Here is a 14464-nt window from a genome sequence, read left to right as displayed (position 1 = left end):
CAATATCAACCACAACAACAAAACAATTAGAAAATCCTCCAAAGATCTGGAAAGTAAGAACTACAAATAATCAATAGAATAAAGAAGAAATCAAAAGGGAAGTTTTTTTTTTTTTTAATGTTTGAACCAAATAGTAATGAAAATATGGCATACGTGTATTTCTTGAAAACAGCTCAAGTCATGATTAGAGGGAACTTTGGAGCTTAAAATGCATGTGCTACAAGAGAGATTAACTGAATCTAATTCTGTCTCCAAAAATGAGGTGCAAATCAAACCCAAAACTAGAAGAAAGAAATAATAGAGCTAAGTTTGGAAATCAATAAAAAGCAGGCAAACCACAGTTGAAAATGGCAAACTATCCAAGCGACGCTGGGCAGATCCAGTCCCATAAACGATTGTGGCAGGTGTTGGTCCTAAGATGTGAGCTTAGGAAATAGTTAACAGCAACTTGAATTCCAGCTTTGCCACTTTTTACTGATTTAACTTTAGATAAATTACTGAACCTTTCTGGGCTTTGGTCATTTAATCCACCAGATGGGAATAATACCACTTGGAGTTGTTTGGAGGATGTAATTCAAGAATATATTTCAATCACCTTATACAAAACATGGTTTAGGAGAGAGGAGTCAAGATGGTGGAGAAGTAGCAGGCTGAGACTACATCAGCTAGCCGGAGATCAGCTAGATAGCTTATCTAATGATTGCAAACACCTGCAAATCCATCGGCAGATCGAAGAGAAGAAGAACAGCAATTCTGGAAACAGAAAAACAACCACTTTCTGAAAGGTAGGACCAGCGGAGAAGTGAATCCAAAGCGACGGGAAGATAGACCCCGGGGGGAGGGGCCGGCTCCCGGCAAGCGGCGGAGCAACGGAGCACAAAATCAGGACTTTTAAAAGTCTGTTCCACTGAGGGACATCGCTCCAAAGGCTAAACCAGGGCAAAGCCCACGCGGGGTCAGAGTGGCCTCAGATCCCGCAGGGTCACAGAAGGATCGGGGGTGTCTGAGTGTAGCAGAGCTTGCAGGTATTAGAACAGGGAAGCCGGCGACAGAGACAGAGCCGAGGAATGAGCTCTCAGCTGGGGGTTACCTTGAACCGGTCACAGTCTGGGTGAGCTTGGAGCGCGGCCAGAGGCCAGGGAGACGGGAGTGATTGAGCGCTGTTCTTTGAGGGCGCACTCAGGAGTGGGGGCCCAAGCTCTCTGCTCCTCTGGGCCAGAGACTGGGAGGCCACCATTTTCATTCCCATTCTCCAGAACTCTACAGAAAGCACTCAGGGAACAAAAGCTCCTGAAAGCAAAGCCAAGGGGATTACTCAGCCAGGCCCCTGGTAAGTGCAGTGAAATTCCGCCTGGGGCAAAGACACTTGAGAATCACTACAAAAGGCCCCTCCCCCAGAAGATCAACAAGAAATCCAGCCAAGACCAAGAGACCAAGTTCACCTACCAAGGAGTGCAGTTTCAATACCAAGGAGAGCAGCAGAATTCCAGAGGAGGAGAAAGCAAAGCACGGAACTCATGGCTTTCTCCCTGTGATTTTTCTTTCTTTTCTTTTTTTTTCCCCTGTGATTTTTTGTCTTACAGTTAACTTAATTTTTTTTCTTTTTCATTTTTTTCTCTTCTTCTGCTAATATTTTTTTAACTTTTACCCTTTTCTTTTTTAACGTTTTTTAACTAGTTTATCTAACATATATTTTTTCCTTTTTATATTTTTCTTTATTCATTTTCCTTTTTTAAATTCTTTTCTTTTTTTTTCTTTTCTTTCTTTTTGAACCTCTTTTTATCCCCTTTCTCCCCCCTCACGATTTGGGATCTCTTCTGATTTGGTTAAACCATATTTTCCTGGGGTTGTAACCACACTTTTACTATTTTACTTGCTCTTTCATATACTCTTATCTGGACAAAATGACAAGGCGGAAAAATTAACCACAAAAAAAAGAAAAAGAGACAGTACCGAAGGCTAGGGACCTAATCAATACAGACATTGGTAATATGTCAGATTTAGAGTTCAGAATGACAATTCTCAAGGTTCTAGCCGGGCTCGAAAAAGGCATGGAAGATATTAGAGAAACCCTCTCGAGAGATATAAAAGCCTTTTCTGGAGAAATAAAAGAACTAAAATCTAACCAAGTTGAAATCAAAAAAGCTATTAATGAGGTGCAATCAAAAATGGAGGCTCTCACTGCTAGGATAAATGAGGCAGAAGAAAGAATTAGTGATATAGAAGACCAAATGACAGAGAATAAAGAAGCTGAGCAAAAGAGGGACAAACAGCTACTGGACCACAAGGGGAGAATTCGAGAGAAAAGTGACACCATAAGACGAAACAACATTAGAATAATTGGGATTCCAGAAGAAGAAGAAAGAGAGAGGGGAGCAGAAGGTATACTGGAGAGAATTATTGGGGAGAATTTCCCCAATATGGCAAAGGGAACGAGCATCAGAATTCAGGAGGTTCAGAGAACGCCCCTCAAAATCAATAAGAATAGGCCCTCACCCCGTCACCTTATTGTAAAATTTACAAGTCTTAGTGACAAAGAGAAAATCCTGAAAGCAGCCCGGGAAAAGAGGTCTGTAACATACAATGGTAAAAATATTAAATTGGCAGCTGACTTATCCACAGAGACCTGGCAGGCCAGAAAGAACTGGTATGATATATTCAGAGCACTAAACGAGAAAAACATGCAGCCAAGAATACTATATCCAGCTAGGGTATCATTGAAAATAGAAGGACAGATTAAAAGCTTCCAGGACAAACAAAAACTGAAAGAATTTGCAAACACCAAACCAGCTCTACAGGAAATATTGAAAGGGGTCCTCTAAGCAAAGAGAGAGCCTACAAGTGGTAGATCAGTAAGGAACAGAGACAATATACAGTAACAGTCACCTTACAGGCAATACAATGGCACTAAATTCATATCTCTCAATAGATACCCTGAATGTTAATGGGCTAAATGCCCCAATCAAAAGACGCAGGGTATCAGAATGGATAAAAAAACAAAACCCATCTATATGTTGCCTACAAGAAACTCATTTTAAGCCCGAAGACACCTCCAGATTTAAAGTGAGGGGGTGGAAAAGAATTTACCATGCTAATGGACATCAGAAGAAAGCAGGAGTGGCAATCCTTATATCAGATCAATTAGATTTTAAGCCAAAGACTATAATAAGAGATGAGGAAGGACACTATATCATACTCAAAGGGTCTGTCCAACAAGAAGATCTAACAATTTTAAATATCTATGCCCCTAACGTGGGAACAGCCAACTATATAAACCAATTAATAACAAAATAAAAAAAAACACATCAACAATAATACAATAATAGGAGGGGACTTTAACACTCCCCTCCCTGAAATGGACAGATCACCCAAGCAAAAGATCAGCAAGGAAATAAAGGCCTTAAACGACACACTGGACCAGATGGACATCACAGATATATTCAGAACATTTCATCCCAAAGCAACAGAATACACATTCTTCTCTAGTGCACATGGAACATTCTCCAGAAAAGATCACATCCTCGGTCCTAAAGCAGGACTCAACCGGTATCAAAAGATTGAATCATTCCCTGCATATTTTCAGACCACAATACTCTGAAGCTAGAACTCAACCACAAGAGGAAGATTGGAAAGACCCAAATACATGGAGACTAAACAGCACCCTTCTAAAGAATGAATGGGTCAACCGGGAAGTTAAAGAAGAATTGAAAAAAATCATGGAAACAAATGATAATGAAAATACAACAGTTCAAAATCTGTGGGACACAACAAAGGCAGTCCTGAGAGGAAAATATATAGCGGTACAAGCCTTCCTCAAGAAACAAGAAAGGTCTCAGGTACACATCCTAACCCTCCACCTAAAGGAGCTGGAGAAAGATCAAGAAAGAAACCCTAAGCCCAGCAGGAGAAGAGAAATCATAAAGATCAGAGCAGAAATCAATGAAATAGAAACCAAAAAGACAATAGAGCAAATCAACGAAACTAGGAGCTGGTTCTTTGAAAGAATTAATAAAATTGATAAACCCCTGGCCCGACTTATCAAAAAGAAAAGAGAAAGGACCCAAATAAATAAAATTATGAATGAAAGAGGAGAGATCACAACTAACACCAAAGAAATACAAACTATTATAAGAACATACTATGAGCAACTCTACGCCAATAAATTTGACAATCTGGAAGAAATGGATGCATTCCTAGAAACATATAAACTACCACAACTGAACCAGGAAAAAGTAGAAAGCCTGAACAGACCCATAACCCGTAAGGAGATTGAAACAGTCATTAAAAATCTCCAAACAAACAAAAGCCCAGGGCCAGACGGCTTCCCGGGGGAATTCTACCAAACATTTAAAGAAGAACTAATTCCTATTCTCCTGAAACTGTTCCAAAAAATAGAAATGGAAGGAAAACTTCCAAACTCATTTTATGAGGCCAGCATCACCTTAATCCCAAAACCAGACAAGGATCCCATCAAAAAAGAAAGCTATAGACCAATATCCTTGATGAACACAGATGCGAAATTCTTACCAAAATACTAGCCAATAGGATTCAACAGTACATTAAAAGGATTATTCACCACGACCAAGTGGGATTTATTCCAGGGCTGCATGGTTGGTTCAACTTCCGCAAATCAGTCAATGTGATACAACACATCAATAAAAGAAAGAACAAGAACCATATGATACTCTCAATAGATGCTGAAAAAGCATTTGACAAAGTAAAGCACCCTTTCCTAATCAAAACTCTTCAAAATGTATGGATAGAGGGCACATACCTCAATATCATCAAAGCCATCTATGAAAAACCCACCACAAATATCATTCTCAATGGAGAAAAACTGAAAGCTTTTCCGCTAAGGTCAGGAACATGGCAAGGATGTCTATTATCACCACTGCTATTCAACATAGTACTAGAAGTCCTAGCCTCAGCAATCAGACAACAAAAGGAAATTAAAGGCATCCAAATTGGCAAAGAAGAAGGCAAATTATCACTCTTCGCAGATGATATGATACTATATGTGGAAAACCCAAAAGACTCCACTCCAAAACTGCTAGAACTTGTCCAGGAGTTCAGTAAAGTGTCAGGATATAAAATCAATGCACATAAATCAGTTGCATTTCTCTACACCAACAACAAGACAGAAGAAAGGGAAATTAAGGAGTCAATCCCATTTACAACTGCACCCCAAACCATAAGATACCTAGGAATAAACCTAACCAAAGAGGCTAAGAATCTATACTCAGAAAACTATAAAGTACTCATGAAAGAAATTGAGGAAGACACAAAGAAATGGAAAAATGTTCCATGGTCCTGGATTGGAAGAATAAATATTGTGAAAGTGTCTATGCTACCTAAAGCAATCTACACATTTAATGCAATTCTTATCAAAGTACCATCCATCTTTTTCAAATAAATGGAACAAATAATTCTAAAATTTATATGGAACCAGAAAAGACCTCGAATAGCCAAAGGAATATTGAAAAAGAAAGCCAAAGTTGGTGGCATCACAATTCCGGACTTCAAGCTCTATTACAAAGCTGTCATCATCAAGACAGCATGGTACTGGCACAAAAACAGACACATAGATCAATGGAACAGAATAGAGAGCCCAGAAATAGACCCTCAACTCTATGGTCAACTAATCTTCGACAAAGCAGGAAAGAATGTCCAATGGAAAAAAAGACAGCCTCTTCAATAAATGGTGCTGGGAAAATTGGACAGCCACATGCAGAAAAAGGAAATTGGACCATTTCCTTACACCACACATGAAAATAGACTCAAAATGGATAAAGGACCTCAATGTGTGAAAGGAATCCATCAAAATCCTTGAGGAGAACACAGGCAGCAACCTCTTCGACTTTAGCCGCAGCAATATCTTCCTAGAACATCGCCAAAGTCAAGGGAAGCAAGGGCAAAAATGAACTATTGGGATTTCATCAAGATGAAAAGCTTTTGCACAGCAAAGGAAACAGTTAACAAAATCAAAAGACAACTGAAAGAATGGGAAAAGATATTTGCAAACGACATATCAGATAAAGGACTAGTGTCAAAAATCTATAAAGAACTTAGCAAACTAAATACCCAAAGAACAAATAATCCAATCAAGAAATGGGCAGAGGACATGAACTGACATTTCTGCAAAGAAGACATCCAGATGGCCAACAGACACATGAAAAAGTGCTCCATATCACTCGGCATCAAGGAAATACAAATCAATACCACAATGAGATATCACCTCACACCAGTCAGAATGGCTAAAATAAACAAGTCAGGAAATGACAGATGCTGTCATCTTCTCATGCGGAGAAAGGGGAACCCTCCTACACTGTTGGTGGGAATGCAAGCTGGTGCAGCCACTCTGGAAAACAGCATGGAGGTTCCTCAAAATGTTGAAAATAGAACTGCCCTATCACCCAGCAATTGCACTACTGGGTATTTACCCTAAAGATACAAAAGTAGTGGTCCAAAGGGGTACGTGCACCCAGATGTTTATAGCAGCATTGTCCACAATAGCCAAACTATGGAAAGAACCTAGATGTCCATCAACAGATGAATGGATCAAGAAGATGTGGTATATATACACAATGGAATACTATGCAGCCATCAAAAGAAATGAAATCTTGCCATTTGAGACAACATGGATGGAACTAGAACGTATCATGCTGAGCGAAATAAGTCAAGCAAAGAAAGACAACTATCATATGATCTCCCTGATATGAAGAAGTGGTGATGCAACATGGGGGCTTAAGTGGGTAGGAGAAGAATCAATGAAACAAGATGGGATTGGGAGGGAGACAAACCATAAGTGACTCTTAATCATACAAAACAAACTGAGGGTTGCTGGGGGGAGGGGGGTTGGAAGAAGGGGGGGTGGGGTTATAGACATTGGGGAGGGTATGTGCTTTGGTGAGTGCTGTGAAGTGTGTAAACCTGGCGATTCACAGACCTGTACCCCTGGGGATAAAAATACATTTTTATTAAAAAATAATAATAATAAAAAAAAGAAGAGAAAAAAAAAACATGGTTTAGCATATGGGAATTTCTTCTTTACCTTCCTTCTTTCCTTTTTGGAAAGGAATTACACACCTGGACACATTGATTTTATTATGCCCTGTCTAGACAAATCTTAAATGTACAGTCCAATGATTCAAAGTCCATTGATTCATCAATCAAATGTTCAGACCACAGAACAAGTCTGAATCATTCCTCCAAAGCATTCTCTCACGGTTTCATATTTAAAAGTGACCGTAAAGACTATTAGAGAAAAGCCACCTCAGGGCGAGCAAAACCCTTTCTAAAAACCACAAATGGTTCTATCATGTTTTCAACAGACTGTTTATTTTCATCAGCCAAAAGATGGCAACATTCAAACAATGACAGGCTTTTCTTCCCTTTGTAATGTTCTTCACTAAACCTGGCATGCATGAGGCACACACAATTGGATTGATCATGAGTCAGATTTAGCCTTGGAAGACTCAGTGATACCCCCATTCCAAAATGCAGACTATATGTATGTCAAAATATACCTAACTCCACCTTCACATAGTTCAGCTTTGGTCCAAGAAGAACAGGAGTTATTTTGCTGCGATCTAAAAGTGAAAGAAGAAAAGAGGAATGTGTCAGCATTGCACTGAGCTCCTCTAAGACAAGTATTTGCAGGAACATAATGTTACCCCATGTAACAAAGATTCTAATAGTCATCACTTTACACTTCTGTCATATTTTCAGTAACTAATGGTTGCGGCTAACAGTGTTTGTCATTTGCATTTCCATCTACTCAAAGCTAACGTAATGGGAGAAAACATCCTGAATTGGGTTTCCCTCAGCTCAAATCTGTAGTTTCGGCAACTAAAAGCCAGAGGAAGATGTTCATCCTCGCGGACAAACCCACCTGCAGGTCTTAGATGTCAAGTCTCAGGGAACTGCCTTTCTGCTCTGTCTTTATTCCTCCAGTTGCCCCCCGCCTCCTCAACTACTCAGACAGGTGTACTGGGGACTCTACTCCTTGAGGTAGGCAAAGCACTCATTCTCAGGTGTCAACCCTTCCTGCTCAGGTACTCAGGGGAGCACCCTTTCAATTTTGTGTTCTGGATGCCTCCTTTGCCTCAGTGCTGGCTGGCCCTGGGGTGGGGGGTGTCCACACCTCTGGGCTCAGCTCTACTTCTATTCCTGAATGACTTCTGACCCTGACTAGAGGAACCCAATTCTGTCTGCCTCAGCCTCCTTCTGAATGCTGTCATAGAAAACTGAGGACAGCTTGTAACTGCAGAACACTGAGAGCACACATTGAACCTTCTGTGTTGTCAAGTTCTTCTTAGTCCAATGATCAGCACTGGCAACTTTCTTCATGACTTAGACTCTACCTTTTAGTACAGCTGGTGCTTCTGGGGCATTTACAAGTCATGTACAGAGCAGTCATTACTGGTGCTCAGCAAACTCCTGGGACTTACTGGTGCTCAGCAAACACAAGGCCTGTGCACAAGGAGTTATGCAAGACTGGGGAGCTCTCCTGAACCAGCACCCTGGTTAGGAAGTGTGGTGTTACAGAATGAAGGGTAGAGAACGGATTGGGAGTGGGTAGGTAAATCTGGAGGATGAAACTCGCAAAGTTGAAACTCCAGACATGTCAGGTTTGATTCTTCTGGGATTCAGACTCTCTGGGCAAGCCTGGAATACCGACAGGGAGACGGGAGGATCTGGATGCCTCCAAAGAAGGAACTCTCAAGTCTTGAGAATACTGATGGACATGAGTTGACTCAAGGACAAAGGGGTGGTTTTATGGAAAATTGCTATTGCTTATCTTCTTCTAGATCTGTCTTTTGCCCCCCCTACCTTCCCCCCCAGGAATGTCAGTAGGAACCCTGAGGGAGAGGTGCTATAAAAGGGTATCTTTAAGACGGTATACCATCCACTAAAACTTGAAGTGTACCATTGAAAACCCAGAGCACACTGTCCTCAGCAGGTCCTCCTGCCCACCTGTCATGGTCAACCTCTAAACTCAGAGTCCCCTGACTCTGATCTTCCTCTGACTCTCTCTGCATCCTTAACACCTCACACATGAATCTGGTTTCATAAGTGAGGGCACTCTTACATGTAATCAAATTCCTCTTCATTTCCTATTTCCCTGCCTCCTTTACCTGGAGGCTCAGTACAGTTTATTGAATATAGACACTTCGATAAATATCTGTTGGGCAAAAGCATATCCTAAACCACAAGAGATTCCACAAATTCTTCCATGAAATAAGAGCATTGGCTCATGGGAGGCTCACATATATAAAGGTCATTTACTACCACCAACCCCACCAAGCCAAAAAAAAAAAAAAAAAATCTTTCCAGTGCAGTAAATGATGCCCCAGTGATTTGACCCTTATTTTGAGCTAGTGTTGTGGTCACAACTCCAAGTAAGTTGCCTCTGGATTCCTGTGCTACATGACAAAGAAAACTCAGTTTTACAAAGATGCGTTTGTTTCTTTCTGATTCTCAAATTTCTCTTACCTCCAACTACGGTTATATTGTAGGTTTTGGTGACATGAAATAGTTTTCCATTATGAGGAATGAAATACACACAAGTGTAATATCCTTGATCTTCAAACTCTGCATTCTTCTGTAAAACTGTGTTTTTATTGTTCTCTATCTCTTGACAGTTCTGTTTTATAAAAAAAGAAGAAAAATCAAGTTAAAATATTTTAAGTAAAAGCAGTATCATATAACATTGATTCAAATTTTTAAAAGATTTTTATTAAAAAGGGGAAACAGAATGAAAACTGGCAATTTCTGAGTCAATGTCCCAGTGCTTTGGGATTGCTTCTGTGGCAACGATGATCCCATATCTGTTATTATCATTGTTATTAATACATGTTGGGAAACAGAATATAGGGGGTTGCTGTAGCTGCTCTTGTCATTTTCTTTTCATCTCTCTCTTTTACACACAAAGGGTGGAAAGGGGAAAGAGAAAGGGAGAGGGAGACGGGAGGAAGGATGGAGGTAAAGGAGGAGAGAGAGAGAGAACGCGCGTGCATTACAACAACAAAAAAAAACAACCCTGCTTGGATGTAAACTTTTATACAACTCTATTTAGTAACACTTTTAGTCTAAGTCCATATACTCAGGACTACCCGTCCTGGGGGTGGGAGCAGAATTACACACATACCTGAGTACTTAGAAGACCACCCACCCCCTTGATGTCTTCCACCAGAAGTCAGAGGACTGATTAGAAATTTATCAAGAATATTCAAATCCATAGGCACACACAAACATGTCTCTCCATCACAAATTTCCACAGAGGTCACAAGAAAGAATGGTAAAATAGCCACCTTCTTCAATCTAGCCATCAGCCACCCATAGAAGAGGTTCTGAAGCGATCTAAGATCCAGATATGGAATATGGAAACTAAACTGCTAATTTGACTATGCTATACCCTTTCTGAAAACAGCAAACAAGGACAATGTACTGCCCACAGACCTCTCTTGAAGGTACCAAAGCTGGCAGCAACTGGGGCTAGACCCAGAGGGTGCTTAGCATGGGTCTGTGAAGCATTCACATGTGTTCTCACTTCAGTAAATTGTTTCTATGTATGGCAAACTTTTATGACCCCAAAGGCTTTTTAATAAGGCACTTTAAAATATCAAAGACTCTTCACTTTTATTTCCAATCATTTGTTTTCTGATTTAGCTTCCTTGCCCTCCTCCTCTCAGGTAGGCCATGGTCTGTAAATAGGCTGAGAATACTGAACCCTGTTTTTAATCATCTAGCTAGAAATATCCTCAATAGGTCTATTTTCTAAATTTAAATATCCACATGTTGAGATATCTTGAAACCTAGTACACTGAAACTCACAAATTTATATGTACCGTCGAATATTTGCACTTTTGACAGGAAATAGAGTCAAGTCAACTCAGGACTGACTCAGACATTTAGAAAACTTTTGGCTAAGAGCTCTCCTTCAAAAATCTCTAGTAAACAGTGGTGAACCAAAATATGCGAACAAAGTTTTCTAGGAAATCATCTGTAGCTTCAACTCTCTGAAGGGCTTCTGTCTGGTTCATTCTCCCATAGAATTCTTTAAAATTTCTGTAACAGAGTTACATTTGTCCAGTTTGTTCTTCTAGAGAAATAATATAATTTGTGTTGGATGTCTGCATGTATGTATGTTATGTATGTAAATTAATTATATATGCATATATAAGTTTATATATGATATATTTGTGAATGTATATATAATCTCCATAGTATTGTCTAAAAGAGCTCTTACAATTCAAGTTTAAGGTACACCAGCTGAAGAAAATAGATAATCCACAAAAGAAGTAATACTAAGGTGTAATAAATATACAAAAATGTTCAATTCATTATTAAGAAAAGAAATGGGAAAAAAACTACTAAAAATTACAGAAACTGTGCATGTCAAATTTCACAGTGCATGGTGGTGGTTGAAAAGGGGTTTTGAACTAGCTCCCCAGAGAGTTGTTTAATAATGTGGAGCAAAAGCCGTAAATGTACTCATAGCCTTTGAGCCAATAATTCTACTTTAGGGATGAGATTGAAGAATAAAATCATACATACACCCTAAGATTTATGAGAATTATATTTATTTTAGCCTTGTAAATAATAGTGAAAAGTAGGAAACTAAAAATGCCTAATACCAGGGGAACAGTTAAACACAAGTGCGAGAAACAACAGAATCCCATATTTGGAAGGATGTTTAAAGATGTAGGGGAATAATTACTGTATAATTTTTAATGACTAGAGGAAAAATATAAGCCATTAAAAATACAATTTTTATTTTAAAAAGTATTTTATAGTTACCACTTTTAAAAAATAGTTGTTCACACACACACACACACACACACACACACACACACATCCCAAAGTCTCTGGCTGGTGGAATTCTGAGTGAGCTCTGCTCTCTTCACTGTGCATTTTTCCATCTTCCATTTTTATAAAAGGAACTCGTATGTTTAGAAAAAAAGTACATATACAATAGAATGTAAAACTTTAAATATATGTGGCAGAAGAAAATGAAAATCCATAAGCTAGCATTCTTAGAAATTATCAAAAGAGAAGGAAAATGAAGGAGGGGCAAGGATGAGGAAGCTGTTCCCATTTCCTGAACACATACCATGGGGCAGAAGCTCATCTGAGCAACCCTGTGGGGAGCACCTTGCTCAGATGGGCTGGCTGAGCTGTCGAGGGGCCAAGTAGCTTGTATATGACAAGACAAGGATGTCCACAGCCAGGAGATTCTCATTTTGGATTTTTGTCTTTTTGTCCTCAAGTCTTAAGTTAAAATATTTTTTAAAAGATTTTATTTATTTATTTGACAGAGAGAGATCACAAGTAGACAGAGAGGCAGGCAGAGAGAGAGAGAGAGAGAGGGAAGCAGGCTCCCCGCTGAGCAGAGAGCCTGATGTGGGACTTGATCCCAGGACCCTGAGATCATGACCTGAGCCGAAGGCAGAGGCTTAAACCACTGAGCCACCCAGGCGCCCCAAGTTAAAATATTTTTTAAAGACTTATTTGTTTAAGAGAGAGAGAGAGAGGGAGACCGTGGTGGGGTGGGGCAAAGGGAAAGGAGAATCTCAAGAAGACTCTGGGTTGAGCCCGGAGCCTGACGTTGGGCTCAATCTCATGACCTTGAGATCATGACTTGGGCTGAAATCAAGAGTATACACTTAAACCACTGAGCCACCTAGTTGCCCCTTAAGTTAAAATATTTTAAAAGTGCTACCTTATACAGTGATGTTTTGTTGACCAGTTTTTCATAGTGTATATTTATACATTCGACTCGCAAAGATTTCTGAACTTCCACAGGTTTACTAATTAGTAGTTTTTCAGCAAAACATCTGTGTTTACTTTTTCCAATGACATTTAATTTCCATTCACGTGTATTATTTCTATGAAATAAAGGTTTAAAGATATTTTATGATTAGTACAGAGACTTCGCAAATACGACCTTTTAGTAACCAATCCACCCACCTTATTTTCATATTAAGAGGCTCATTCACTGATGCCCAGACCCTGCTGTGTCCCATTTTGGTTCAGTGCAGCAAGGCTAAAGGGCAGTGAAAGAGAAAAACCTGAGCAGTTCCACACACACAAACACACTCACCCTATGCAGAGCATATATTATGGGTGTCTATACAGAAATGTCTAAAACTTCAATGATCTTTGGAGATGGACAAGTCCAAAGATTCTCAACTCAGGATGGGACAGTAGCAGTGGGTTGATGAGGTCCACAAACAGACTCCTGAACTTGTTTTCTGTTAGTCTGTATAAATGCACTGGGTTTTATATTTCTCTGGGTGGTTTCTTCCAATCCTCTTCTCTTACTGTTGATTAAAGCCAAGTCTGGAGTGACTGCATAGCTCTATTAGCATTCTACTAAGTAAACATTAGTTTGAGTAGATTTCATTGATGTTGTTCCTTCTGATTAGAAATTAGTAATCTGGAAGATGAAACCACTTTAACAGTTTTTAAAAAGGAACTTCTAAACAAGGAAATGTTTGCAACCTGAAGTTTGTTGAAACTGCATATATGACATATAGATCCCCATACTAAGTACAATATACATGTGTTAAGTTGTCCTCTGTGTACCACAGGCCCTTGTAGTCCCCCTCTAGGTCTGCAGGAGCATGGAAGGAAGACTAGCACTCACTGAGCTCTAGGCATTGTACTGTGCATGTGCAAAGGGGATGATGATTTCTCTTATGTGAAATAAGAAAGCTAAACTTCACTTAAAGCTGAGTACCTGGCCCAAGTTCCCACACCAGTCAGCAGCAAGGTCAAGATGCAAAACAATTCGGTTTGGCCCTAAAGGCCAGGCCTGCACTGCCCAATACTATACTCTCACATACTCCCAATACTATACTTTGGAGCCAAAGGCAGATGCTGGCTGGGCGGGAAGCTATGAGTGCACTGACAAGCTGTCCCAAAAGTTAAAAGCAGTAGGTCAAAGGCCATGGAATATAATAGAGCTACCCGGCCCTTGGAAAGGATTCAGAATCCCATTGACATTATCTTCTTCTCAAATGTGTCTAATGTTTTCCCAACTTCAGCCCTGCTGAGCTGGACAGAGATGTATTTCTAAATCTTTCTGTCCTTTTGCTTCTGAGGAAGAGAGTATATGTATATTTCCAACTTATTGGGCCATATTGTTCTCTACCTCTGCAGTCCCCAATTCCTAACACCCAGTAAGTACTGACTGGCAGAATGCCTCCGTGTTCCAGCCACCACACTGGAAATGAGGAAACAAGGGGACACTGACCGTCTTTGCTCAGGGAGCTTGAAGACCAGTGTGACGCTGAGACCAACTGCCCCAAAGCTGTAACCATTCCTGTTACCTTACAAGGCCATCCATTCCTGGTCACAGGAGCCACTTGTGCCACACAAGAGGGGATTTGTAAAGCTCTAGCATTCTTGGGAGGCCCCTTACTAAGCCAATCTAGAACGTGACTGTGAGACTTCTGCA

General features: G+C 40.0%; 1 protein-coding gene across 2 annotated transcripts in view; it reads right to left on the bottom strand.

Annotated features, from left to right (window-relative positions):
- IL18R1 (interleukin 18 receptor 1) overlaps window positions 1-14464 on the bottom strand; it is a 42074-nt gene that overhangs the window by 15346 nt on the left and 12264 nt on the right. For both annotated transcript variants that reach the window (XM_082747155.1, XM_082747156.1), the window contains 3 exons: window positions 12725-12890; window positions 9496-9646; window positions 7527-7589 (listed from right to left, as the gene is read on the bottom strand). In XM_082747155.1, coding sequence (XP_082603281.1) covers window positions 7527-7589; window positions 9496-9646; window positions 12725-12890 — 380 coding nt within the window. The remainder of the gene's footprint in view (window positions 1-7526; window positions 7590-9495; window positions 9647-12724; window positions 12891-14464) is intronic.

This window comes from Mustela nivalis (genome assembly GCF_964662115.1).
Source record: "Mustela nivalis genome assembly, chromosome: 8".
Classification (NCBI taxonomy): Eukaryota; Metazoa; Chordata; class Mammalia; order Carnivora; family Mustelidae; genus Mustela; species Mustela nivalis.
This window is presented reverse-complemented; position numbering and strand designations above follow the sequence as displayed.